This window comes from Apteryx rowi, unplaced genomic scaffold, assembly GCF_003343035.1.
Source record: "Apteryx rowi isolate R43461 unplaced genomic scaffold, aptRow1 scaffold_222, whole genome shotgun sequence".
Taxonomy (NCBI): Eukaryota; Metazoa; Chordata; class Aves; order Apterygiformes; family Apterygidae; genus Apteryx; species Apteryx rowi.
The window spans coordinates 1,299,519-1,324,128 of NW_020448553.1; the positions used below are offsets into that span (position 1 = coordinate 1,299,519).

General features: G+C 36.3%; 1 protein-coding gene across 1 annotated transcript in view; it reads left to right on the forward strand.

The window, feature by feature from the left end:
* NEBL (nebulette) overlaps positions 1-24,610 on the forward strand; it is a 91,287-nt gene that overhangs the window by 36,419 nt on the left and 30,258 nt on the right. Inside the window, exons 12-23 of the mRNA XM_026064960.1 lie at positions 1,029-1,139; positions 4,143-4,253; positions 6,355-6,465; positions 7,148-7,258; positions 7,516-7,626; positions 8,061-8,165; positions 11,150-11,242; positions 15,845-15,937; positions 16,326-16,417; positions 18,393-18,486; positions 20,899-21,003; positions 22,133-22,304. Coding sequence (XP_025920745.1) covers positions 1,029-1,139; positions 4,143-4,253; positions 6,355-6,465; positions 7,148-7,258; positions 7,516-7,626; positions 8,061-8,165; positions 11,150-11,242; positions 15,845-15,937; positions 16,326-16,417; positions 18,393-18,486; positions 20,899-21,003; positions 22,133-22,304 — 1,309 coding nt within the window. The remainder of the gene's footprint in view (positions 1-1,028; positions 1,140-4,142; positions 4,254-6,354; positions 6,466-7,147; positions 7,259-7,515; positions 7,627-8,060; positions 8,166-11,149; positions 11,243-15,844; positions 15,938-16,325; positions 16,418-18,392; positions 18,487-20,898; positions 21,004-22,132; positions 22,305-24,610) is intronic.

The following is a 24,610-nucleotide window of genomic DNA, read 5'->3' on the forward strand; positions in this document are numbered from 1 at the left end:
GATTGACAGTATATAGCATCACTTAAATGAGAATTGGGAAGAAGCTCAAACGGTCAGCTCGATCAGAGGTTACTAACTTTTTTCCAGGGACTCCTTCCCCCTCCTCCCTTGGAGAGGCAGAGATGATATTGGACTGAAAAGCTAGGGGAGATCATGGGTAAGGTAATGCAGGCTTGCTCTCTGCAGGTTAATGGTATGATGTGGGGGAAATCACATTAGTGGTCCCCAGGTTGCTCTTTCTGTTTCTCTGAGCTCCTCTTCCCTGTCTGCTTACTGCTGGGGAGAGCACAGTGGGAAGCTTTGCAGGAGGGGAGCAGTAAGTAAGGGAGAAGGACCAGATCCTTTTGCCTTTAATTCCTTCTTCAGTAAGGGAGGGTTTTTGGGTGGGAAGGAGTGGAACCACGGAGCCCAGTCCAGCCCCATGCCTTAACTGAAATACGCTCTTGTCTCGTCAGCTGGGTGAACTCAGCAGTGGGGAAGGACTGTTCCCTGGCCCCGGGACAGCATCAGCTATCCTAAACCTGATGGCTCCCTGGCCATATTTTTTTAACTTAAAAACTTCTGGGGTGGAGGTTTCATGAGCTCCCAGGGAGTCTAGTCCAGTGCTTCACTAGTTGTTCTATGAGAGAGTTTTTCCCTACATCTGCCTTGCTGTCGTTTGAGTCCATTACTTTTCCTATCCATCATGGAAAACAGATGATTACATCCTCTTGGTAGCAAACTTTTATATGTTTAAAAACCATTATCATGTGTGCCATTTGTCTTCTCTTTTCTGTGCTGAGCAAATCTGCTTCTTAAACATTCTCTTTAGAAACAGCATATATATTTATATATATGTATATATAGTGTTTATCTGAACTGTGTCTCATAATCTAGGTAATAAAATGAGTAGCTAATGAGTAGCACTAAACTAACGTGATAACTGATCTATGGCATGGCTCATTTCTGTGTCTGTTTACAGTGTTTTTTCTGAAATATGTTTGGAAATGCACATGCATATGCCACTAATTGTTGTTTTGCTTCAATAGAAAATGTATCGCAAAGATTTTGAAGAAAGCCTCAAGGGAAGGCCCTCAATGGATTTAGACAAGACCCCAGAGTTCTTGCATATAAAACAAGTCACTAACCTTCTGAAAGAGGTAGAGGATTTTTATTTATTTTTGCTTTTGTTAAAATGTGAATGAGTAATAAGCAGCCTCACTATTGAGTGCTGAACAATTTACAGTTAACATTGTAGCTAAATAAAAAGTGACTTCAGGAATAAAAATTGCAATGTGTCACTTTATATTCTGAATAGTCCTGTAGCAAGAATCAATATTTCTGAAGATTTATAAACATAAGGAAATGATAAGTTCAGCACATCTGAACCAGAAAAATAGAGTTTACTGAACAAATCAGRTGATTCTGTAAAGAAATGGATTGTTGGCCTGACATTCTCTGTGAGGGCCTCAATTTTGGAATTTGTTCCTCCCCTGGGCTTGAATAGCCCAAATTTGGTGACCTTCCAGGCATGCTGCAAAAGACATCTGTTTGATAGGGTTTTGGAGAGGGCCAGGAGTGTGCTTTCCAGATAAATGAGGGGGTAGAAAGGAGGATTTTTGTTTGTATCCAGATGGCAGTTTTTTCTTTTGAGTAATTATTTCATGTTTTTGATGATCTGTTGTAGTTATATGGATGCCGCGAGCTTTGTGTAGGTCCCTTTTTATTAACTATTTTAATTGAAATAATTATCTATCACACATGTTATGAATGAAAATAAGGAAAACCAGAATTCCATTATATAGCTCTGACCAGTAAATTACACGGTTTGCTTTAAGCACATTTTGTTAGAAGTTGCCGATTTTCTGTATGCCAACTGTTTCTTTATTATTTGTCCAATGCTCTTAGGTTGAATGTATTATAAATTAAAACATTACTGAAAATGACAGGAAGCTTCTTCGTACATTGAAATAACGGTTTATGATATATGTGAATGCTAGAACATTTTGTCCATCACTCAGAATCTTTTTGTCTTTAGTCTTTTACTTTTTATATTATTATTCACAGCTGTTTTCATGTTGGTTTTGGAGTATTGGTTGCTTCTATACATAAAGCTTATTATTTGACCAAATTTAGGAGCAAATATATTAGAAAATTCATAGTTGAAARTTAAAATGTCAGAGCTGCCAGATATTCTACCTTTGAATTTGGGATCCAACAGTACCTTGCTTATATTTATGGTATTAAGAATTGATGTTTTTACTCCAGCCCAAATAGACGGAATTGAGGATGATAGAATTAAAAACCCCTGACCTACTTTGGAAGTTCCTTTGCTTGTTCTTTAAATAACTTATCCAAGTTTATGCTAGATTTCATAAGGAAAAAAAAGACTTTCTTTTCAAATATTTCTTTATTATTCATATTCTAATAAATAAATTATTCTGAGAATCTTGGCTGTCAGATAGACAAGTCTCAAGCTAGGTCTAGTCTGTGCAGTACCATTCTGTGCGTACAAAACTCTCCCATATGTCTCATTTATGACTATTGGCTGGGGAAAAATGCAAATGTTTGCATTTCATTGAGTTAACCTTGCTGCATGCTGAATGTCCATGGAAGTGGTTAGTGCGTAGTTGCAGGTGTGCTGTAAATTTATATCTTTGAAAACTTTGAGGTAACTTCACTGTGTAGTGCTACATGGATGAAGCTGTTTCTTAATTTTTACCTCCTTAAGTTTTATGTCTCATTACTTAGGGAGTAGCCCATATCTGGAAGTCAAAGAGGAAGAATATGAGAAAATGGAAATGATAATGAATTTCAGATGATTTCATATCCCTATTCAAGGAACAGATTCCAAAATGAAAGATTACATAAGTCAAATTAATTATTATTTTTCAAGATGCAGGAAAAGAATTTATTTCTTCACAGTCAAGGATGTAGCTCAGTATTTTTTGAATGAAGGTTTGTCATAAGCTTTAAATAGATACCCCGTTAGGCAAGAAGGAAAACCTGGAGTTATTAAAAAAGGAATGATTTTTGCAATTACTTTTTTTAAAGTGTCAGTGTGTTCCAGCTTCTTCTGCTGCCTTCCCACTGTAGAGAATTCTACTAATATTTCACATTTTGTAACAGTTAGAGCCATTTTCTCTGTAATCACAATTACAACTCCTGCAGAAGTGAGAACTGACTAATTTTTCTCTAAATTAATAGAAGAAGTTTCCTGCTTATTGTAGAAAATGCTTATGATGGTAAAGAGGGAAGCTTCTTCAGATATACCTGGTTTTCTTTTGTTTAAGTAGAAAACTTATAAGGAGGCAAAGGTTCTCCCTGTTTCTTGTGAAATTTAATACACGATTAATAGCTTTAATTCATGTCTATATAAATCCTTCTGATTTTTTTTCAAATTTCTGTAAATCTCCAAGTTTCTTTGCTTTAAAAAAAAAAAAAAAAAAGACTAACTCAAACCTGGAGGTAGGAAGAGTAATTAAAAATCCTTACAAACCTTAAAGATCTTTCACTTCAGTAGGGTTAGATCACCTCTCTAGGAATGGAGAGGAGAAAGAAGAACCAAACGTCTACAGGCACATTCTATTGTGCTTTTGATTTTATACTGAACACTTGTGTATTCTGCAGGTTGCATTTGCTAAATGATGGATCTTATCTCAGTGCACTGTCTGAGGAGAACATAAGGGAGATAGTAGGAATATTGCTTCTAAATCATAATTTAGGAACCAGTCATTTTAACAGGTCCTAATACAGAGTTTAGAACATACATCCTGATTGTGAAGCCATTAGTGGAACAGAGGTAAAAACTGCAGCACAGCAGACATTGGTCTTGTAAAAGCAAATGCTACTGCAAATAAAATWTATGCAGATACGCAGCTGATGCCCCTAAACAATGTGGTAGCACTATACAGAAACGGAATATTTTTCAAGAGCACAACAGGAAATACATGGCTACATTAAAACATTTTCACTTTTGGAGCATCGTACCTTTTGATTTGATAATTTCCAATTCTATTTTAACTCTGAAACCTGTATTTCAGATAATTCATATTTCATAGAAATTTCAGAGAGCCCCTTCAAGTGTTTAATAAGTGGCATTTCTTTTCAAGATCTTGCACGAAATATTAAGTGGAGAAATCTTTCTTTTTTTAACTCCTTAGAAAGAGTATAGAAAAGATTTGGAAGAAGGGATAAAAGGAAAAGGAATGACAGTGTTTGAAGACACGCCAGATTTGATTAGAGTGAAAAACGCAGCTCAGATACTGAATGAGGTATGTTGTGCTAGTCAAGGTTATTGATGTCACAGAAAGTTCACTCTTTATGGTATACTCTATTGAAAATATTCCATTTTTATACATAATCTACAATGTTATATGCATGTGTTGAAACTAATGCTATTTCTATTTTGCATTAAGAGTACAGAAAAAATCTTTCAGAAAAGTAAAAGGTCAACTGAAATTGTTAGTGGGGTTAGCAGATAAAGCATTTAAAATTAGGTTCATTTGGGARCTTATTCATTTGTTCAGCTAGTATAATTAATAGTGTAATGGAAAAAAAGAGTTGACTGTTAATGGACTTTTAAAGAGAAGTCAATTAAATGTTTTTCAGCTTTTTGGAATTATATGCCTATTTTTTGAAAATAAATATTGGTGATGACTGTCAGGCATCTTACAAAGAACTTTTATCCAAACAATCTAATTTGTTTGTGAAATCTTTCTTCCAAAAGTAGAGTTGACATGAAGAAATAGCTTTTCTTGAGCTTGTGGTTAATCCTTTGCAAATAGATAGGTGGATGCTTCTTGCAGAGTGTGTATATATTTTTAGGAGTCAACTTTGGTATTAACAGTCTAAGGTGTTATGGAGGTAGTGCGGACCTACTCCTGTTGAAGAGCTGGGAGTGGAAATGGAAGACTCCTTGATCTATTGCTGCATCTCTTGAAGACCACTTGGAGGAACTCATGGCCTGATGTGTCCTTGGCAAGACTGCATGTTCAGCTGAGCCCCACACAGGCTGCTTGTGAAGCAGCAACGGGGCTGGAGGGGGTGGGAAGGGACAGGGGAGGGGGAGTGCGCACTGTACTTCCACACATTTTGGAAGCCATTCTTTCAGAGCAATACATATTTATATAGCCATAATAACCGGAGGGGCAGCCGTGCATAGGGCTAACCTTACCCACCATAAACAAGTGCACAAATACATAACTATAACTCCCAGGGCTATCTTTTCCTTGGTGTTTTATACAGTAGGAAGCTAGGAGGAAGCATCTGCYATTCCACCTTCAGCACAAAGGATATGTGAGATGACCTCTTCTCACAGGTTAATTTATATTTTCTGCAAAAAATGTGGTTTGGGAAGTAAAGAATAGTTTTGTCATGCTTATATCCTCATCACAGTGAAACAGAGATGGAAGACTTTCAGTCTTTTGCGATGGTTCTTGTTGCTTTATGCTACAAGTGGTTAGGCTATTGTAAACAATAGAAAGATATTTTCCTTCTTTTTTTTACTGATGTACAACTTAAAAAGATAGTTAACAAATAGGAAAAATAAGAAGAAAATATTTTAATTATATGTATTTATTTTGCAAAAATCACCTGTTTTCAGCAGGCAGAGAACGATTAGTACTGTAGTAGCAGAAGTAGCAGTGCCTGAGAACATAATCTTTTTATTTTTTAAATATAAAAAGTATGATTGTATACAACATTTCAGTATTACATTTTAATTACATTTGCTGATGAACAAGAAATATATCTTTGCTTGGGTAAGCTGAAGATGAAATATTCATTTGGTTTCCTCGTTATTGGTTATTTATAATTTATATTGTGAGGAAAAAGCAGMAATCATGGATGAGTGCTGCCACTTGTCTAATGGCTGTGGTTCAGGAAAGACCTATTAAATGAATAAATTACAACTTCCTGCTCTGCAAGTTCACTGGAAACAATTCTATACGGTGTTACATTTCTAATATGTAGTCTTTTCATAAATAAAATATTTTCTTAAAAGTAAAATGTGTTTGAATTAGGCAGATACCAAGTACCAGCTTATTACACTATGTTCTGCAGAGCTGAACTGTCCCTTTACTTTAGAGGATAATTATAGCGAGCTGTACAGACTGATTCCTCCAGCCCCTCTGCCAAATTTAACATTCATTGGTAGAGTTTTTCACATTCAATGAATATCTCCTGAAGTTTTGCTCCTATGGTTTGTTATGGGTTTTTGTGGCAAAAAATTGCCAAGATTCTTGCCAGTGACTCTCAACTTGAGATTTTTGGTAGACTCAAGATTATGACTCTGAAATTGGATCTCTTGTGCAAAAATCTACCTGTAACTCTCTGGTTATTGTGAATCTATAATTTGAAGTTTTATCTTCACAGAAACAATACAAGAAAGATCTGGAGACTGAAATTAAAGGGAAGGGCATGCAAGTTGGTCCAGATACTCCTGAGATAAAACGAGTGAAGAAGGCTTCTGAAATTGCAAGCACTGTAAGTACTGCACCTGGTGCAAGGTTTCCRTTTTACAGAATACAATAAATTATTTTCATTAAGAATTCTACATGGTGGCAAATTTAAGACTGTAGCAGTAACACAAGTTTCACCAAATACCTAGTCTGTGAGCTGTTTAGAGTCTAATGTTGCATAATCCTTACATGAGTAAAACATAACAGCTTCCYAGAACTCCCTTCCATCATCTTTTGCAAGTTGCACATTTTCCTTACTAACCACACCTGGCCTCCACTGTCTTCTGTAGCTGCAGGCCCTATTGCTTTTAGGTCTAAATAGCTGCTGCTTGTTTGGGTAGGGCCAAGTGATGCACAGAGTTGGAGAGATGCTAAAGGCCTTATGACCTCAGTCTCACAAAGCACAGCTGAGTGAGAAAATCTCATCTAGGTATGTCAGTGATTGTGGCTTCCAAAGTTGGAAAGACAGATCCATGTGAAAGGCTGCATAAATTTTGAAGCAAGCTGTCTGTTAAAAGAACTTTTTAACCTGGCAGCAAATATAGCATAGGTGTCTTGAAGATAGATCCCATAAAGATGATGATGTTGATACAAAAGTTATTTGCTGTTTTGTGGTACTGTTCAGTGGAACTGCAGAGATTAATGTAGGATCCATACTCAGATGTTCGATAGCCAAATCTTTATATTTCCAATGTTATTCTTTACAGAAAGAATACAAGAAAGACTTGGAGAATGAAATTAAAGGGAAGGGAATGGGAGTGGGCATGGACACCCCTGATATACGACGAGCCAAAAAAGCTTCTGAAATTGTAAGCCAGGTAGGTACAGAATTGATCTATAAGATTACTTTTGAAGTAAAACACAATGAGATTTTAGAAACATAAAATCTTCCTGAACATGTTTGGGCTAACAAGAATAAGCAATGCGCAACAAAAAAATAGATTACAGACATTGCAGCAATTCTTTTGGAATCTGATTAGTGTTATCAGAATAGCTTTGAAGACAGCATGTACAAATTACTGTAGAATTAGTTATGCTGCATACTTAGGAATTTTGCTTCTTGTTGTTTTTGCAGAAAGAATATAAAAAGGATCTGGAGACTGAAATTATAGGAAAAGGGATGCAAGTTGGCCCTTATACTCCTGAGATACAACGGGTCAAAAGGGCTTCAGAAATAGCAAGCCAGGTAGGCACAGAACAAAGATTGAATGTTTTAATTTTGCGTAACAATGAGTCCTTGACATTGCTCAAAATGCTTCTTTAGCTCTGTAGAGGCTTTCATAGATGCATTAAATGAATTTACATGTAGGAAAAAGCTTACAGCCTGATTCTTATCTATATTTAGGCCTGTCATGCCATGCATACTTGAATTGTTTACACCTGTTTACAGGTGTTTTTATATTACCTAATGGGAAGGAGATACATATATATATAGGTATATATATTCTTTTCACTGTCCTGTGTCCAACAGTCAAGGACAATGATGTCATGGAGGAGAGAGGGTGAAATAAACACCATACAGGGCTGTTGAGGCTCATCAGCAATAAGCACCTTTTATTGCAGTGTGGATATTCTGAGCCCGAAGAAAATAGGACATGCATATTTTAAATTAATTTTCAGAAAATGTACAAAGATGAAGCAGAGAAGATGCTCTGTAACTATTCTGCTGTCCCAGACACTCCAGAGATGGAGAGGATTAAAAGTACTCAGAAAAACATCAGTTCAGTGAGTAATAGCACTTCTCCCTTTACTTGCAACTTTTCAGATATTTTCAATTTAAATAGTCTCTCCTGTGCCTCAGCATGAAATAGGGAATCTATGAGTAAATGTCCTTTGAAGCATTTGCATAATTTTCCTGGTAAAGGCTGTATCACTCATGTCTTTCAGGGAAAAAAAAATACCCAGCTTTTCTAGGTGTGACGCTGTTACTTTGCATTGCTAAACCACTTACACCACCTTGCCAAGCCACAGTTATTTTTAATTGAAGATTGTTTTTTCTTTTTCCTTCAAACCCCAGGAAGTACTTCATTAAAAAGGACAAAAAAAATCTAAGGTTTGTTACTCTGCATATAAGATCTATCATCTAGTTCCTATCACATGTACAGCACATCAAGATTCTAGTATAAAATTAGAACAGATCAGGTTTCATAAATATATGTTTAATGATTTTATGTTATACTGAATATATATATATTTAATTTTATGCTAGATCTGAGTTTCAGTTTACCTCTAAATGTAAATTGTGAGCTTAGATTTCTAAGATTGTCCAGTATGTGATTGTTGTATTCAGTTCTGTTCCCTTTTGGGGCCCATTAATTCTGCTATATGTAATTCTGGCTGTGCTTGTAACGTAACAGCGAAGAGAAGATGGAGAGGAAATTTAGCCTCTGGAACCAAAGGCTATCCACTTAGTGTCTCTTTTTCTGGCAGACTAAGTTCAGTAACTCCAATAAAGCCAATGATTTGAGAGAAAGGAATATAAATTACTTAAATATTTTAGTATTATCTGACAGGGATGTGATTCCTTAGCTTAAGAGATATTCTTAGGTTCTCGTCCTCCATTTGAGTGCAAGGTCAGTGAGTTTTCCTGGGAGGTGTTGACTGGATGCTTCCACACTGCGGCTTCACTAGGGAAACGGGAGCCTGCAGGGAGAGGGGAGCAGAAGGCATTGCAGAGACTGCCCTAGGCAGTGATCACTCCTGTAAGGTCTTCCTGACATTGTCTCCTCCTTATCTTCCTTCGGATAAGAGCAATTGAAAGCTACATCTTTCCTAATATGAACTGTTGACAGGCCGGGCACTGGTGTCCTGCCGTGCCCCCTGAAGCTCCCCGTCCCAGCCACAGCCAAGCCGGCCCCGGCCCCCGGCCTCTCCTCCCGCCGAGCCGGCCCCGGGCCCCGGCCCCCGGCCTCTCCTCCCGCCGAGCCGGCCCCGGCCCCCGGCCCCCGGCCTCTCCTCCCGCCGAGCCAGCCCCGGCCCCGGCCCCCGGCCTCTCCTCCCTGCTTCAGGCCCTCTTAGTGTTTGATGGAGCCCTCAAACAGATCTGTGGGTCTAAAATCTGTAATAGCGTGGGCTCACCAGCAGTTACAGTTTTTTTTTTTTTTCCTTTCTCTTCATTGTAGTCCTCTCAAGTCTGTGCAATTTAGATCATAAAAATAAGTTACTTTTTAGTATTTGAGGTAGAACAGGGAGCAGTCCCAATTTAGAAGAATTAAGACAATGACCTTAATCGATTTCCGATTTTTTTTTGATTTTTGTCTGAAGTATTTTCCTGCTCTAGGGGACGAAGAAGCGGTTAGCTCCGCAGATAAAATCAGCGCTGCTTTTAGCTTGCTAGCTCATTTGGCAGATGATTTACAATAGGATCTTTGCTGCACAGTCTTCTCTTTCATAGAAAAATTCCTTGCTCCAATATTTTTTACTGCTCCCTCCTTGGTGGAAGAGAAAAGTATATTTTAGTTCAGTTCAGCATGTAAATCTTTCTACCTTCTACTAACATGTTTGTGCAGAGAAATTTTCAAGTTCTAACTCATAAACTGCCTCTGTTTTCACATGGTAAAATTCCAAATTGTTGGAAGTTTTTCTGTATGTTAAATAAAGAGTTGTATACATGAGTAATTTACTCTCCTCTAGAATATTTGGCAGTTTTGGTCACCATAGGTTACAAAGGACTTTATGGAATTAGGAGAAATGCATCAAGAATGATTTTTTTTTGTTTAAGTTTTATTGAGAAAAATAAAAAGTTAAATGAAAGTTAAATAAATCTTGGTTTTAAAAAGACAGAAATATTAAGTGGTAGAGATTTATTTTATGACCTCTAGGATCAGGTTTGTTTTTAAACTGCCAGCCTGGAAATACTTACTGGAATGACAACATCTTTGACACCAAATACTGAAATTCAGATAAAACGTCCTTGGGAGTTGTGCAGTCTGAACTGGTACTTCATGATTATTTAAATTATAGCCACATTCGGAATTTGTGGAGCAGATAGTTACTATCTTCTTCAGTAACTTTGATTCTACTGATGGGCTTTGTTTTTTATCCTTTACTGAAACAATGAAAATAGGAGAATTGTGTAAACAGCATGTGTATCTTTTCAGAAGTAGGCTTTGTTTTTAGATGCAGTCCTCAGTTTTCTGACTTGAACCCGAAAGTTAAAAATTGCATGACTTGGATTGTAGCTCTGGCTCTTCTGGTTACTTAGTCATGAATATGTCAATTTTCTAGTTTGTTAAATCAGAAATAATAATAATTATTCACTTCTCAGAGTATCTTAAGATCTGAAGATTAAAAAAATTCAAATCTTGCATGTACATACACATTTAAGTAATTACATTGAAATCAGTGAGATTACTCAAGCATGAAGTTGCACTTGTAAATGTTTATAGATTATGATCTAAATTTTAATATTATTTCTGAACTTAAAATTTAGCATTACAAAAACTGAAAAATATTTGAGGTTGGTCTAAAGGATGGTAATACATTATCTGGGTTACATTTGAAAACAAACAGTGTTATTACTGTTACTGATAATTGGTCTGATTGATATGATTTATGAAAAATTAAAGTATTTGCTTTCTTAGCAAGATTTATAGTCAGACCAATTTGGAACTTGGAAAATCACCCGGCCCTTTTATGAGAACTTATACTTGCATTGCTAAGAGTCTCATAATTATTTTTTTGGGGGGGGGGGTGTGTGTGGAATGAAGGTGTTTTATAAGAAGGAACTAGGAGCTGGCACAGCTGTAAAAGAGACTCCAGAGATTGAAAGAGTAAAGAAAAATCAGCAGAATATTAGTGCGGTAAGTGTTATTAACATTAATTATCCTTACATAAATAAATAGAGTCAGATTTTTTTCTAAACTGTTTACTAAAAATTCAACGTTTTCCTGTCTCACTTCCATATATCTCATTCAAATACTATTCCACCAGAATTTAGATATAATGYTCATATAACACACTAATGGAGTTCTGAGCCCCAAAGTAGAGTTCCATATTGAAGTGTCATCAAAAATAGGAAATAAATCTTTTAACTAAATATTTGATGACAGAGCTTTATTTTTTCAAGAGTGAGAAAAATGAAATGTATTTCATGACATGGCAGACTGAACAGCAGTTGTAATTTGCAATTTATAAAAATAACACATCACCAAAAAGAAAATCTTTAAAGTTGCTGTAGAGCCTGCGTGTATGACATAGGCTTTGGCAAAGTTTGCACTTCGAAAAGAGAAAAATGGATGTCTTGATTCAAGCTTTGTGAGAAGGTAGAGGGTTTGTGCTTCTTGACAGGCTGATGACAAGTTGAATTGTGGATCTGGTGGGACTGCTTCTGAAATGATATTCTGAAATGAATTATCTGTGAATGCCTGATGTCTTTGGCACTTCAACTGGCAACTCGAAGTAGAATATCTAAATGAGAGTTTTCTACAGGTAGAACATGCTTTTAGGATAACTTTTATATATGTGGCATAACTTGGAAAGCAATGGACAAGCAGTTTTGAAACAAGAAACACTTGCACAACAAGAAACAATGCACAACTGCATTTCAGTTGTTTGGACCTTTCTGTGTGCTGTCCTTTGGAACAATTCTTTGTTTGTGACATGACGTTTCTGATGATTAGAAACTTTCTTAAAAGGAAAGTTTAAAAGTGATTCATGGACATGACATTAGTTTGTTGTTTAGGTATTATTTCAAATCCAGAGAAGGCACATCTGATATTTAGTCTACTAGAATTTCCTTGTTTACCAGTTAGTATTAAATACTGCATTTCCTACCAAAGTAAGGGCAGTTAGGTAATTTCCATAAAATTTTGGAAGGCTCATGTTTTTCATCTTGTCATATTGCCAGGGACAATTTGCAGATTCAGTGCAAGTCATCACATGTCCTAAATGCAGTAGTCTGTTCCTGTGTGCTGACTTACTCTTTCTGGTTGGGAAGCTGTGAGTGTGGGGGTTTTTTTGTTTTACTTTTTTTTTTTTTTTTGGTCTAAGCAAATATGTTTCTTTTTGAGTCACATTTGAACTGGTGTCCTAGAAACAAAAATTTCTCTAATTTCCAGTTACCTCAGTCATTTACTTTAAGACTAATCACACATACACGCACATATACACACAGTGAGAGGCTTATTGAGAGTAGTCTTACTCTAATGCTTTTTTCTCAATGTCTTTCAAAGTGACATGGAAAAATAGTATGCAGTGTTCTTGCTGTTTTAGAAATCATAAACAGTGGTGATAAAGGGAAAAACAAAAGGTGCATCAGTATGCTAGTAAACACATCTGACACACTTGCATCTTTCCCATATCAAGAGAAATGCAAAATGCATTAGTGGTAAGTAACATGGCCTTAATATTGCTAGCCTACATGAAAAGTTAATATTGTATGCAGATATTTTATTACATATATAGTGTACTTAAGTTTACTTTGGTATTGTACAATATTTATTAAAGGTTTATTAAAGCCAGAAGGATTTAGGACAGGTTTAAAACTATTTGCTGACCTAGGTGAAACTTTATGGCAGTTGAAGCTCATATGCAGTGGAAGAAAACCAAGTAAACCAGGAAAACAAACCAAGATAATGATCAACATAAAACCAAACCATGCAAAGAAAGTCCATTGCATCATGATCTGGAAGTGATCAAATTCTTTCAGATGACATACATTGGAGACAAAGCTGAGAACAGTCTATCTTCAAATCTTTANAAAAAAAAAAAAAAAAAAAAAAAAAAAAAAGTGGTGACAGTCAAGATGGTTCATCTAATCTAACCTGTTGTGATGAGTTGTTAGGAAGAAACAGCCTCCTAAATAGTTGGAGTCAAGATCTTGTAGAACTTCAAAAGCAAGCATTATATCCATGGACTGTAACTGCTGAATTTGAACTGAGAAGTTACAAATAACTAAGCATTTTTTTGTTACTTCTTTATTTTGAGAGGCAGGATGGGTTGAACACAGCACTGGGAAGAAAATACTTGGGGGAAGATTTTTGTTTTGTTGTGTGTTTTTGATGGCATAAAATCTATGAGGAAACTCCTGTGATATGTCACTCAGTACCACAAAGGCTGGGACCTGATTAAAGCTCAAGTAATGAACATTTTGAAGCACTTTTAAATTACTTTAAGGACTGGTAGCACTGCCAATTTTTAAGCTTACCTAGTAGTCTCTATTAAAAGACCCTGTTTCCAGTGGTTTAGTACTTCTGCCAATCTTCAGTAGTCTGGACTGAAATTTTCCACTCCTGTCTGTGCTTTGAGCTGTTTTTGTTTTTTTCTGTCCTTTTTTTTTTAATTTCAGCTAAAACAATTTCCAGGAATGAGACTAGAGAAAAATAAGTTGTTTTGCCTGTGTTACAAAAATTTGGCAATCTCCAGCAGTACGTGTCTTAGAGAAGAGCTGATATTTATCTAGGAAGTGACTTCTGGTAGAGTGGATTTGGGGGAAAAGAGACTAGGATGAGGAACTGAAAGTGTYGAAGGGCTTGGTCATGGCCAAATTGGAGAGGCCAACTGTGGAGAAAGATGGGCAGGGTGGTGTGTTTCTGTGCATGGATACTTCCCTCCAGAGCTGAAACAGACTGTTTAGGTCCAGCATGTCTCTGCTGTCAGTATGTATTTGTGAAACCCTCGGGCAAAATGTTTTTTCATTCTTTAACGATGGTGTCCACAGAGGTAACAATCTATGATTGTTCTTATGGGTTTGTGCAGTCAGTCTAAAGGATAGTGCCTTATCCTACAAACCAAACGGTTTAAGATGAAGGCACACAAAGGAATGTATGTTTGTGCAGGGTTCCCCTCCCTCCCTGCCTTTTTTTGTTTTTAAATCTTGAGAAATTGCCTCCCCAGGAGGAACCTTTAGGGAATGGTATTGAGGTCACAAAGTCAATACTCAAAAGCAGAAAGCCAAATTCAAGTCCCTGCATGTAGGCCTGATGAGACAATCCCTAAGTATATGATTTTATACTATGCCATTGAGCTGTCTTCTCTGGCTTTCCATTTTACAAAGAACAATTCAGTGGGAATTGTCTGTTGAATGCGAGTGCTATATAATCTTATGTCTTACTCTCTAAGTAAGGGCCATTGACTCTGTGCACTGAACGAGGCAGAATTGTCTTGAGAAAAACAGTTTTTGATAATAGACAAAGAAAGTTAAAATGCACTTAAACATGAAAAAAATGAAGTAGTATAAAATATATTAAAAACTCTATATGAAACATTTATATAAGGGGTAGAACTAAGGTTACATTGAAGTTAATTGTGCCATTTTTCTGATTTTTGAGTGCTGGATTTTGCAACCTTAAAGATTTATTTAAAATAAGTTTTGATTGCCACATAAATATAAAACTATACAAATTGATTCATTATGCTGTTCCCTTGTTCTTACCATTCTTTACTTCCTTGAGTCTGGCTAATGAAAAATATTTCCATCTAATATGTGTCACTGCATACACAATTCTGAATGTTTTTATGAATTTTGCTGTTTTATTACCATTGTAAAGAGCAAGAAAACATGCCATGTTACTGTAAAGAATGACATGATCTATGAGTATTGTTTATATTACACTGGAATAAGAGATTTGAAGCTCAATGTACTGAGTACTGCACTGATATTTAGTAATAGGCAGTAAGAAAGACATTGCACAGATTTGCCCAAGATTGTGCTATTGGATAGCATATGGAAAACCAGAAAATATATTGCCTTTCTTTCCAGGAGCACATCCACTTAACTTCACACTCTTTCTCATTAACTTGAATTCCAGTTTTGGTACATATGTTGTATAAYTGAAGTCTTCTAGTTTTATGCATCTTTGCCATATCCAAACATGCTGTTATTTAAAAGAGATTAAATATGGCAATAGCAACACTAAATATATGACAGCATCTTCCAAGGCATCATAGATTTCCCAGTGTTGGAATCTGATGATCTGCATTCTCCACAATGTGTCTGTGTGTGTGTTTTCAGAGAACTTGAATTAGACTTTGAAGCTGCCCACCCTTTTAAGGACACATCTGTGAAAAGTTTGCTTCCTGTAATGGACTGGTAGACTCCTTAGCAAGCTAATAGCAGACAAAGTCATTGTTAAAGTGCTACACGTCTCCAAGTGGTATATGCAGCATTCTAGTTATCATCAAGGTAGCCACAATCCCACATGATGCTTACTCCCACTGTAGCAGTGTTCAGATACCATGCTTGTTATATGCGCTCTGTGCTGTATCATGGCAAACAAGATCCACCCAAGACCATAGCGACCCGTTTAAAAAATTAAACATAACTGTTCCTGATCATGTCAGGAGTGTTGGTAGGTCTAGCTGTGCACTTAAGTGTAAGGGAAGGATTACAAAATGTATGTTGTGTTTTAGTGCTTGTCTGTATATTCTTTAAGGTGCTAATATTTGTAATATTTATTGTGCAGATTAAATACAAGGAAGAAATTCAGCATGCAACAACTATTTCTGATCCACCCGAACTAAGGAGAGTTAAGGAAAACCAGAAGAATATTAGCAATGTGTGCTCCATATTCATTGCTTGCACTCTTCTCTCTACTGTATTAAATGTGTTGGTGCTTCTGTGAATATGTCTGTGATGCTTGTGCTAGTTCCTCTTTGTCCAGAAAGACTAATTTAACCAATTAACAGTGAAACGATAACTGCTTAGCCTTGCACTTTGATTAACGTCAATGAGAGTGATGTGTTGAAGTATCAATTGTCTCGCTGTCTGAAATAGAGGGAACTGCAAGAGGGTAAGTACTAAGTATCGTGTGGAAAGATGTGGGTGTTTATTAAGGAATAATATTTTCCAGCTAAATGCAGTGCGCTCTGTAATGATTTCTAACACAGTGATGTATTTGTGTTACTTGGAAGTCTCTGTGTAATATCTTATGCCATGTTTACTAGGTTCAGTACAAAGAACAGCTCTGCAAATCTACCCCTGTGACTGTCACCCCTGAGATTGAAAGAGTCAAGAGGAATCAAGAGAATGTCAGCATGGGAAGTTGCTCTAATTTAATCCTTTCTATAATTTCTAGGTGCAGAGGATGAGTACAAAGTTCTGCCTCCAGAAGCTGTGTCTTTTCTTTAGTTAAGCACAGACTCAGTAATGGAATTACTTGAAAACCATTTCCTAGGAAGCAATTGTGAAAAGCCATTGCTTTGTTCAGAAATGGCATGTGAAGTGGCACAATCTTGATTAAAGGCTGCAATTTTTTTGGAATGTTATTCTGTGTCTTAGATATTTGTGGGAAATCTTGACAGCTTTTTTTTTTTTTTAAATAAAAATAGCCTTTTTTAAATACAATTGGCTACAATTGTACTCAAACACTAGCTCTTTCACCTATCTCTTTCTGGTTCCTCAGTAACCTTTGTGTCAGAATTTAGTATTTAATGACTGAAATAACCATTAGAAAATCATGCTTTTTCGGGAACACGTGGAAGAAGGTAAGGAATTTTGGAGCACGCTTTTCCCTTCTTGCACTTTTGAAGCTGTATCTTGTTAATAAGTCTTTGAGGGACAAGCCATTTTTCTCCTTGGGACTTCCATTGGCACCCATATTTCATAGGGCTACAAATAGCCACAGCATTTCTCTGGGATATTTTCTGCCATTTTCTCCAAATTAATTTTCAAGAATACTGTCCCTCTACCTTAAGTGTGTGCTAGACTATTCCTATATTTCTGGTGATTCATCCAGCTCTCTTAAAATGCATATTGTTCCAAAAAACCTGCTTCCCAAGTGATTCAAGCCAGTATGTATAACTGTCCTACTCTCATCATTGTTTACCTTCCACCAGTTTTTGTGCTGTACAAATTTTACTGGAAAGATTAAATTCTCTTCCAGGTCTCTGCTAAAAACGTTGAATAGCTTTGGGCAAAGATCGTATAACTTCAGACCTTCCTAGAAACACTAAGTCTTGAATAATTATATTACCTTTACAACTGTCATTTTGTAAGTTTTAATCCATTTGACAATTTATCAGCATTTTTATAAGATGTTAATTTTCAACTGGGATATGTTGATGTGGACAGATCAGACCTGGCTCACATGAGGAAGACAATTGTTTGAAGGATATGCATTTTAATGCCGCAATGCACTGCAGAATGATGAGCATAGTATGTCAGCACAGCTATGCTTATGGTACAAGTCATGAGAGCTTATAAAAACATTCTGCTTTGTATTGAAACACTTATTTTGCATAAAACTTTGTTGATTGGTAAAAATCATCCAAGCATCTCTAATTATTAAATAACCGTACCATATCAGACTTGCCAGTATTTTGGGCCAAGGTTAACATCAGACTGATTGGTCAGTCAGTGCCACATTCTGTCATTTTTCTTCTTTAGATACTGGTGCTGCCTTGAGCATGCGTTTATTTAATGCATCATTGCTGCAAGCGTACTTTTGTGGAAAGTGACAGAGGGGATATTTCTGAGCTGAAAGTGCACTTAAGTAAACATGCGGTGAAATTTAGAAAGTTGGGTTCATTTCACAGTCATCTGATGTATTGCATCCACTGTGGTAAATCACCTCTAAATATACAGAATATAAAAGTTAGAACATAGATGGTATCCTTTATGGGATCTCTGTGTGTGGACAAATGTGCATTTACAGCAGGCATTGGTGAAATTGAGGTTTTCCCTTGCTCTTCTTAAATCAATACATTGTTTGTGGCTTACCCCATTCCAAATATAAGGTATTTCTATATACTGGCAAATACTAGTGTGTTAAATGTCAGGTGGTGTTGTGTGCCTACGTGTGTATATATTCACACAAATGCATTAAGACTATACCAAAAGAATTCAAGGTTATGCTTCAAGAATCAAGTTTTATGAGCTTTAATAAATTTCAAATGCATTTTAGGCTTTCATTTGTTTCCTGGATGACCTTTTAAATCATACATTTTAATGTAATACAGTGTGATGTTGCTTTAGCTGAAACAGTATGTACCATTTTATTCTGTTAAATAATAGGYTCACTACAGAGAGCAGCTTGGCAAAGCTACTGCTGTGAGCGTCACTCCTGAGATAGAGAGAGTCAAGAAGAATCAAGACAATATCAGCTCGGCAAGTTGTTTGAATCTTTTTGTCATTTATATTTTCAGTCACTGTAGGAATATAACAAGGGTGTGCTTTTCCATTTAGATTCGATGCGTTAAATGAATCCAACTGCATCATCTATTGAATGGATTTTTTTTTTATCCTTTGAATATATATACAGCACTTATGGGCAACAAAAATATTCATACTTRCCTGATTATTCTTACAAAAAATGTAAGTGGGTGTTTTGGAACCAATATTTTTCAAGGAGAAAGTCATTAGGGGTCGGTCATTATTCTTTCAAGAATCTTTGTCTCTTGCCACCAAATTTTAGTTCACAGACTTCAGAAGTAAATTACAATAAAGGACAAGGGAAAAGAGAATTTAAATTTTGTGAAGATATCTTTTATTCTTTTTTTTTTTTTTAGTGGTTCAAATCATGGAAGCATATAGTCATCTGTTCCACTCTCAACATGCCACATATGTCACAGCTGAGTAGTCTAGAGAGATCCGATTACATTAAACAGTAAAGAGTGAGATGCTATATTTATTCTGGCTTTTATGATGATACTTAAAATTTTTTTGTTTTTTTAATTATTCCTGTGGTGTTGTAAGCAGCAGCAGGCAGTACAAATAAGGAGCAAGGGAGAAGTCATGATAACAAGGTGATGTAAAGGACCAGACTAGTTATATTACAGTTTGTGTCTCCAACACTGAAACACTATCAGTGACAAAATCCCTACAAATGGTAAATGGAACAGGCTTCCATGCAGAGCTACTGTCTCAAGGTGATAGATGAAAGTTAATAGTAGTGAACACTTTAAAACTGAGTGTATGAGAGAAAAGTAATGTAGGTTGGGTTTATCAGAAGATTTGTCTAAGGACAAAGCAACAAAAGCTGACATGTAAGTGACTATGTATGTCTTAAATATGTTCATAAATGCTGATGCGTATTTACTGAAGCCAGCTAGTTTTGAGGTACTTAATTAAAAATAGGAAGCAAACTCCCCTACAACTGAACAATTTAAATAATTTTGTCACTTCTCAAAATTATGCTTTTTTCCAAATGACTCCTTCACTTTGTTTCTCAAAATCTACAAGGATAAATGCTCATCCATGACCCTAGCAAACATGTGGACAGTAATTATTCTGTCCAGAAAATAGAAGAACCTGGTCCTTATATTCTAAAGCATATTTTGCTAAGAAAATTCATTGTTTAATTAAGAAAGGTATGAAGAATATGCAACACTGTATATTTCTGTTTCTCTGTCCATTGCTCTCAACTTACCTAGAAAACACAGATACCAAGGCTTATGTTTTCATAGGTTTATTGTACTTAACTAATATGTGATTTTAAGGGCAGTTAAACAACCTGAATTCTTTTGAGGATCTGGGACCAATATATTCACTAACATATCCATTAAGTCTTTGAAAACAGACTTTATTTCTCTCATCACAAATGCACACTGAAATAGATTTGCACGACTGATTTGAGAGATCATATCTTTGAGTGTGGATGTATAGGGTTCTAAAATGATATTTACTAACATTCAGTACACAGTTACAATAAAATATAGGAGCTAAGAGAGCCCAGTAGTAAAAGAATGACACAAAAATGACAATGAAGTTTATAGTGAAATATTCAACCAGCCAGTGGTAACTGCAGTGGTGTTCACTGGGCTTGTGATATCAACTACTTTTACTGTTTTACAATTTTAAGAGTTTTTTCTCCAAATAATTAACCTTGCATCTATACTTCTAGCACAAGTCTGTAAAATGCCACCAAAAAAAGCTAATTAGAAAAATGCAACATAGGAAGTTTCAGAGCCCAGACGTTCTCTTTGAAAACAACATGGCATATTCAGATTTATTCCAGACACATTGCTTTTGTGCTGCTAGCAAAAGGCCAGCTATCAAACATGAATATGAAGCCTGCCGAAAGTATACTCCGCTTGTAAGGGTTCAGTTCCCTAGGGATCTAGGGTTCTCACCTGGAAGTAGGCTGAGGACAGAATCTGGATCTGTCTAGGTAATAAGAAGATAGCTTATCCTCAGCCACAGAAATATGTTTTAAAGATGTCCAAGAGAAGTCAGAGTGGTGTTTTCTTACTATCTTGACCCTAACTTGTAATCAGTTATAAGCTGATAAATGTACTATTTCACTTATGCCATTAAAAAAGTCAGGAGTTGTAACTTTCAGGTAACTACTATTTTTTTGAGGAAGTATTGCTGGAATAAATGTGCCTTTGATCTTACCACTACACTAGCCCATCTGTATCTTCCCTTTAAAATAAATCGCTAGAAAATGAGTATAAAGAAAGAAACCAGAAAAATGTTGGGCACTGTGGTTTGGATAGGATACCGTTGCATGGTGTAGTTCTCACCATCCTGTCTACTATAAACAAAAACTTCACATGTGCTGTTGTTGCTGTTTTGCAGGTCAAGTACAGCAGTGATCAGAGGCAGATGAAAGGTAGACRTAGTGTGATTCTAGACACACCTGAGCTAAGGCATGTCAAAGAAACACAAAACAACATCTCAATGGTAGGGTACCTTTTTCCTATAACTAGAGTATACTAAGGAATGGCACTTGACTTTCCACTGGATTTTTGCCTTCCATTAATATAGGTAACTAATGAAACTCTGCTAAAGTATGGAAGGAATATTTTTCCTCTTATGCCTGTTGAGGGAAAGAGTGTTTGCTAACTGCATATGACTGTAATGAACATTTTCAAAATACTAATAAACAGTTTTCTAACAGTTAAATGTCTGTTCCTTTGTTTGTTTCTTTTTCTTTAAAAAATATACACCTCATTTGAGCATCACAGTTTGGCTGGATTAGGTGACACACATCACCTTGTGCCTGTGCACGTTCTTGGCTCCCGTGTGAATTGTGTCTTGGAATGAATTGTTTTGTGTGCATTTGCTTGTGTGAGAATGTTTGTCAATTTAAATCTTTGATTATAAAGACTATTTAAAAATTAAATATGCGTAATTAGGGATAATACCTTTATAACTCCTACTAATACCAGTTTTGTTCCAACACTTGGTTATATAACACTTCCTACTGTCCTTTTTTACCTTGTTTTCTCTTTTTTTGAAAGCAGGCTACTTAGAATAAGTCCAATTTTTTCTAAAACCTGTTTATAAAACCAGCTGGAATATGACAAAATGAAAGAGCAAAAGGGTACCATTTATATGAAACTTTACATATAATCAGAATTCTCAGTGAATGAAAGTATTTAAGAGTTTTTAAGAACTATTACTCCTGGAACATTTTCATTGGCAGCCATAGTTTTCTACATCATTATGGAGCTATCCTGTCTCAGAGAAGGGGGAATGGACCAGAGGACCTCTTCAGGACCTTTTCTGTCCTTTTTTTCTATGATTTGAGTGACTGTAGTTTGATGATTTGCCACTTGACTTAACGCGCAATTCAGTGGCAATGTCAAACAAATGCAAAAATGATAACAAAATATCAGGAAATCAAGCCAAGGAGATAGGCTGGATGACTTGCCAAGTCTTCTCCATCTCATGTGTGTAACAATTCTATCATGGTGCAAAACCCAGAGAATAAAAGTGCCTCATAAAACAAGTATGCATTGTTGCRTAGAATAATCATTTGCTGTCAATTGCAGCTTGGGGAAAAATGTAATTCTTCTTGTTTTTCCAGGTGAAATACCATGAAGATTTTGAGAAGACAAAGGGCAGAGGCTTCACCCCAGTTGTAGATGATCCTATAACAGAGCGGGTGCGAAAAAACACCCAAGTTGTGAGTGATGCAGCATATAAAGGGGTGCACCCACATATAGTTGAAATGGATAGAAGACCTGGAATAATTGTTGGTAAGTTGTTAAATAATGTTGCTCTCCCCTGTGGGGGAGGTGAAAGCCTCTGCTTGTCTTCTGGATTACAACCAGGAAAAAATACTCCCAGGTTTCATTTTACTTTCCTGTAATTGGGAAGTTGCAGTGAAATCGCTGTTTACTCTTTTCAGACAGGGTGTGCTGTTCATTATTTTACTGGAAATTGCTTCTCTTGTTGTTTTTACAAGTATGTGTTAGAGAATAAATTGCCCTGGAAAATGGCCACTTCTGAGGATATTAGGATTCAAGTGATAAAATGAAAGAATTTTTTTAGATATTAATTAGCCTTGAAAACTACATGAAAATGAGAAATACAGTGTAATATAAAACCATTCCAATCACTGCATCCAACTTCAAAAAGTGAATTACTGTATTTAAGAGACTTTACAATTGTTCCTAAAAAGAGATATTGGTAGAAATCAGCTCAATAGTTTAATACAGATTAACTCCAAGAGAATGTGATATTAACCCAGAAGTGCTTCCCCTTGTTTTGTTATTCCCATGCCTGGGGAGGCAAAGATATGTGAGCAGATAAAAATATTTCTGTAATTTCTGAATAATATATAATAATATATTTCTGAAAATAATTCTGAAATTTCTGTTAGAAGTGTAACTTCCTTCTGTGTTCATCTCCACTTTCTTCTCAGTGTGAAAATTGTGTTGAACTGCTGGTACAATGCCAGCCTCTAATAAAGATCGTTACATAATGAAGTAGTAATAGGAACAAATAGGAGATAGGTTGTCATTTTCTGCGTAATTTTTTTTAAATATAGATAGTCATTGCTGTTGCTGTGCTTTTGAATACTCACTCTTCAAGAAAGACCAAAATATCTGCAATAATCTTCATTTTGCACAGAGGAGAGGGGATTAAAGCTACGGTTCTCCAAGGTTTAAATGTTTCAGACCCATTCCACTTTTCCCCTCTATCAGTCAGCTATTTCTCCAGAGCTGCACATACTTGTTGTACCTCATGCTGTAGAATTTCACACAGCTCTCAAAATATCTCAAGCTGTAACTCATCAATACCTCACCATCTCTGATGAGCCAAACACCAGAATTCAGAAGCGATGTTCTAAAAGACGGTCCAAGATAAGACCCGGTGTTTAGAGGGYAGGATATAGATAGTTTCTGTGTGTAGAGACAGAGTATTGCATTAAGATGTCATTTGATATGTGTTACAAGCACTTGTTCAAAGTGAAAATACATATTCGAAATCTCCTAGAAGCTTGCTAATCTCCTGTGGTAAAGGAAAAGGTGACCAGCCATTATTCATTTTTTCACTTTTCTTTTTCTTTTGGTGTTTCTTTTTCTCCTTTTCTGTGCTTGACAGCAGTATAGACCACAGTAATCCTGAGATACTCATTCTAAAATCCTTGATGCATTATAACAATAACAGGGGTTGACTTTAAGTGTGCCTGTCAAAAAGTCACGGAAATTACAGGCTGAACAGGTGGAATAGACTAATCAGTGAGCCATAATAGTCCACCCTCCTGCCTGAAACAAGGTTAGCTATGTCTGTATTGTTCCTGGCAGATCTCTCTTGTCTTTTCCTTAAAGCTTCCAAATGAGCCTCCACCCCCTGTTCCAGGGCCTCAGTATTTTTCTTGTTAGCATTTTTGTTTCCTGAGACCTGTCCCAATCTTTCCTGAGAAAAGGAATTATGTCCATTATTCTTTATCCTACCCACCATGAATATGAAGAAGTGTGTTTCTTTCCTTGCCTATGGCCTCCTTTTACACATCTATTGCTACAGCCTTATGTCAGAGAGGATTTCACATAAGTAGTGTTTAGCAAGCTCTGCCTAGGGAAAGTGGTGTAGCTTTTAAGACCATGAAAGTCTCAGAAGGCCATACATTCTGGATCTAGGGCAATAACTTAAATCGTTGTCTGTAGAGACCCAAATACTTGAACAAATGGATCCCTTCTGTTGCTGGAGGTGGTGCAGCCAAATAGGGATAAAAAAGCTCCTGCGAAACTGGAGTTTAATATGCAGTTTGCAATGTGCTTATCAGTGCTCATTTCAGACCTCCTAGGCTATGCTGCATTGCACATGTACCATAGCCCTGTGTGCAATCCTGTGTCCAATAACTGAAGGCTTGCTAGCACAAACATACTAGGATTAAGAACGTCTCTCGGAGAGATATTTTTATCAACCTAAAATACTCCAGTAAAGAATCAAAACACACGAGCATTCTTAACTCCCTATCCCCAGCAAACAGCAAAAATAGTGCAATTATTTAAAGGAAATAGGCCATGACATACCTGAGAGCCTAATATCCAGTGAT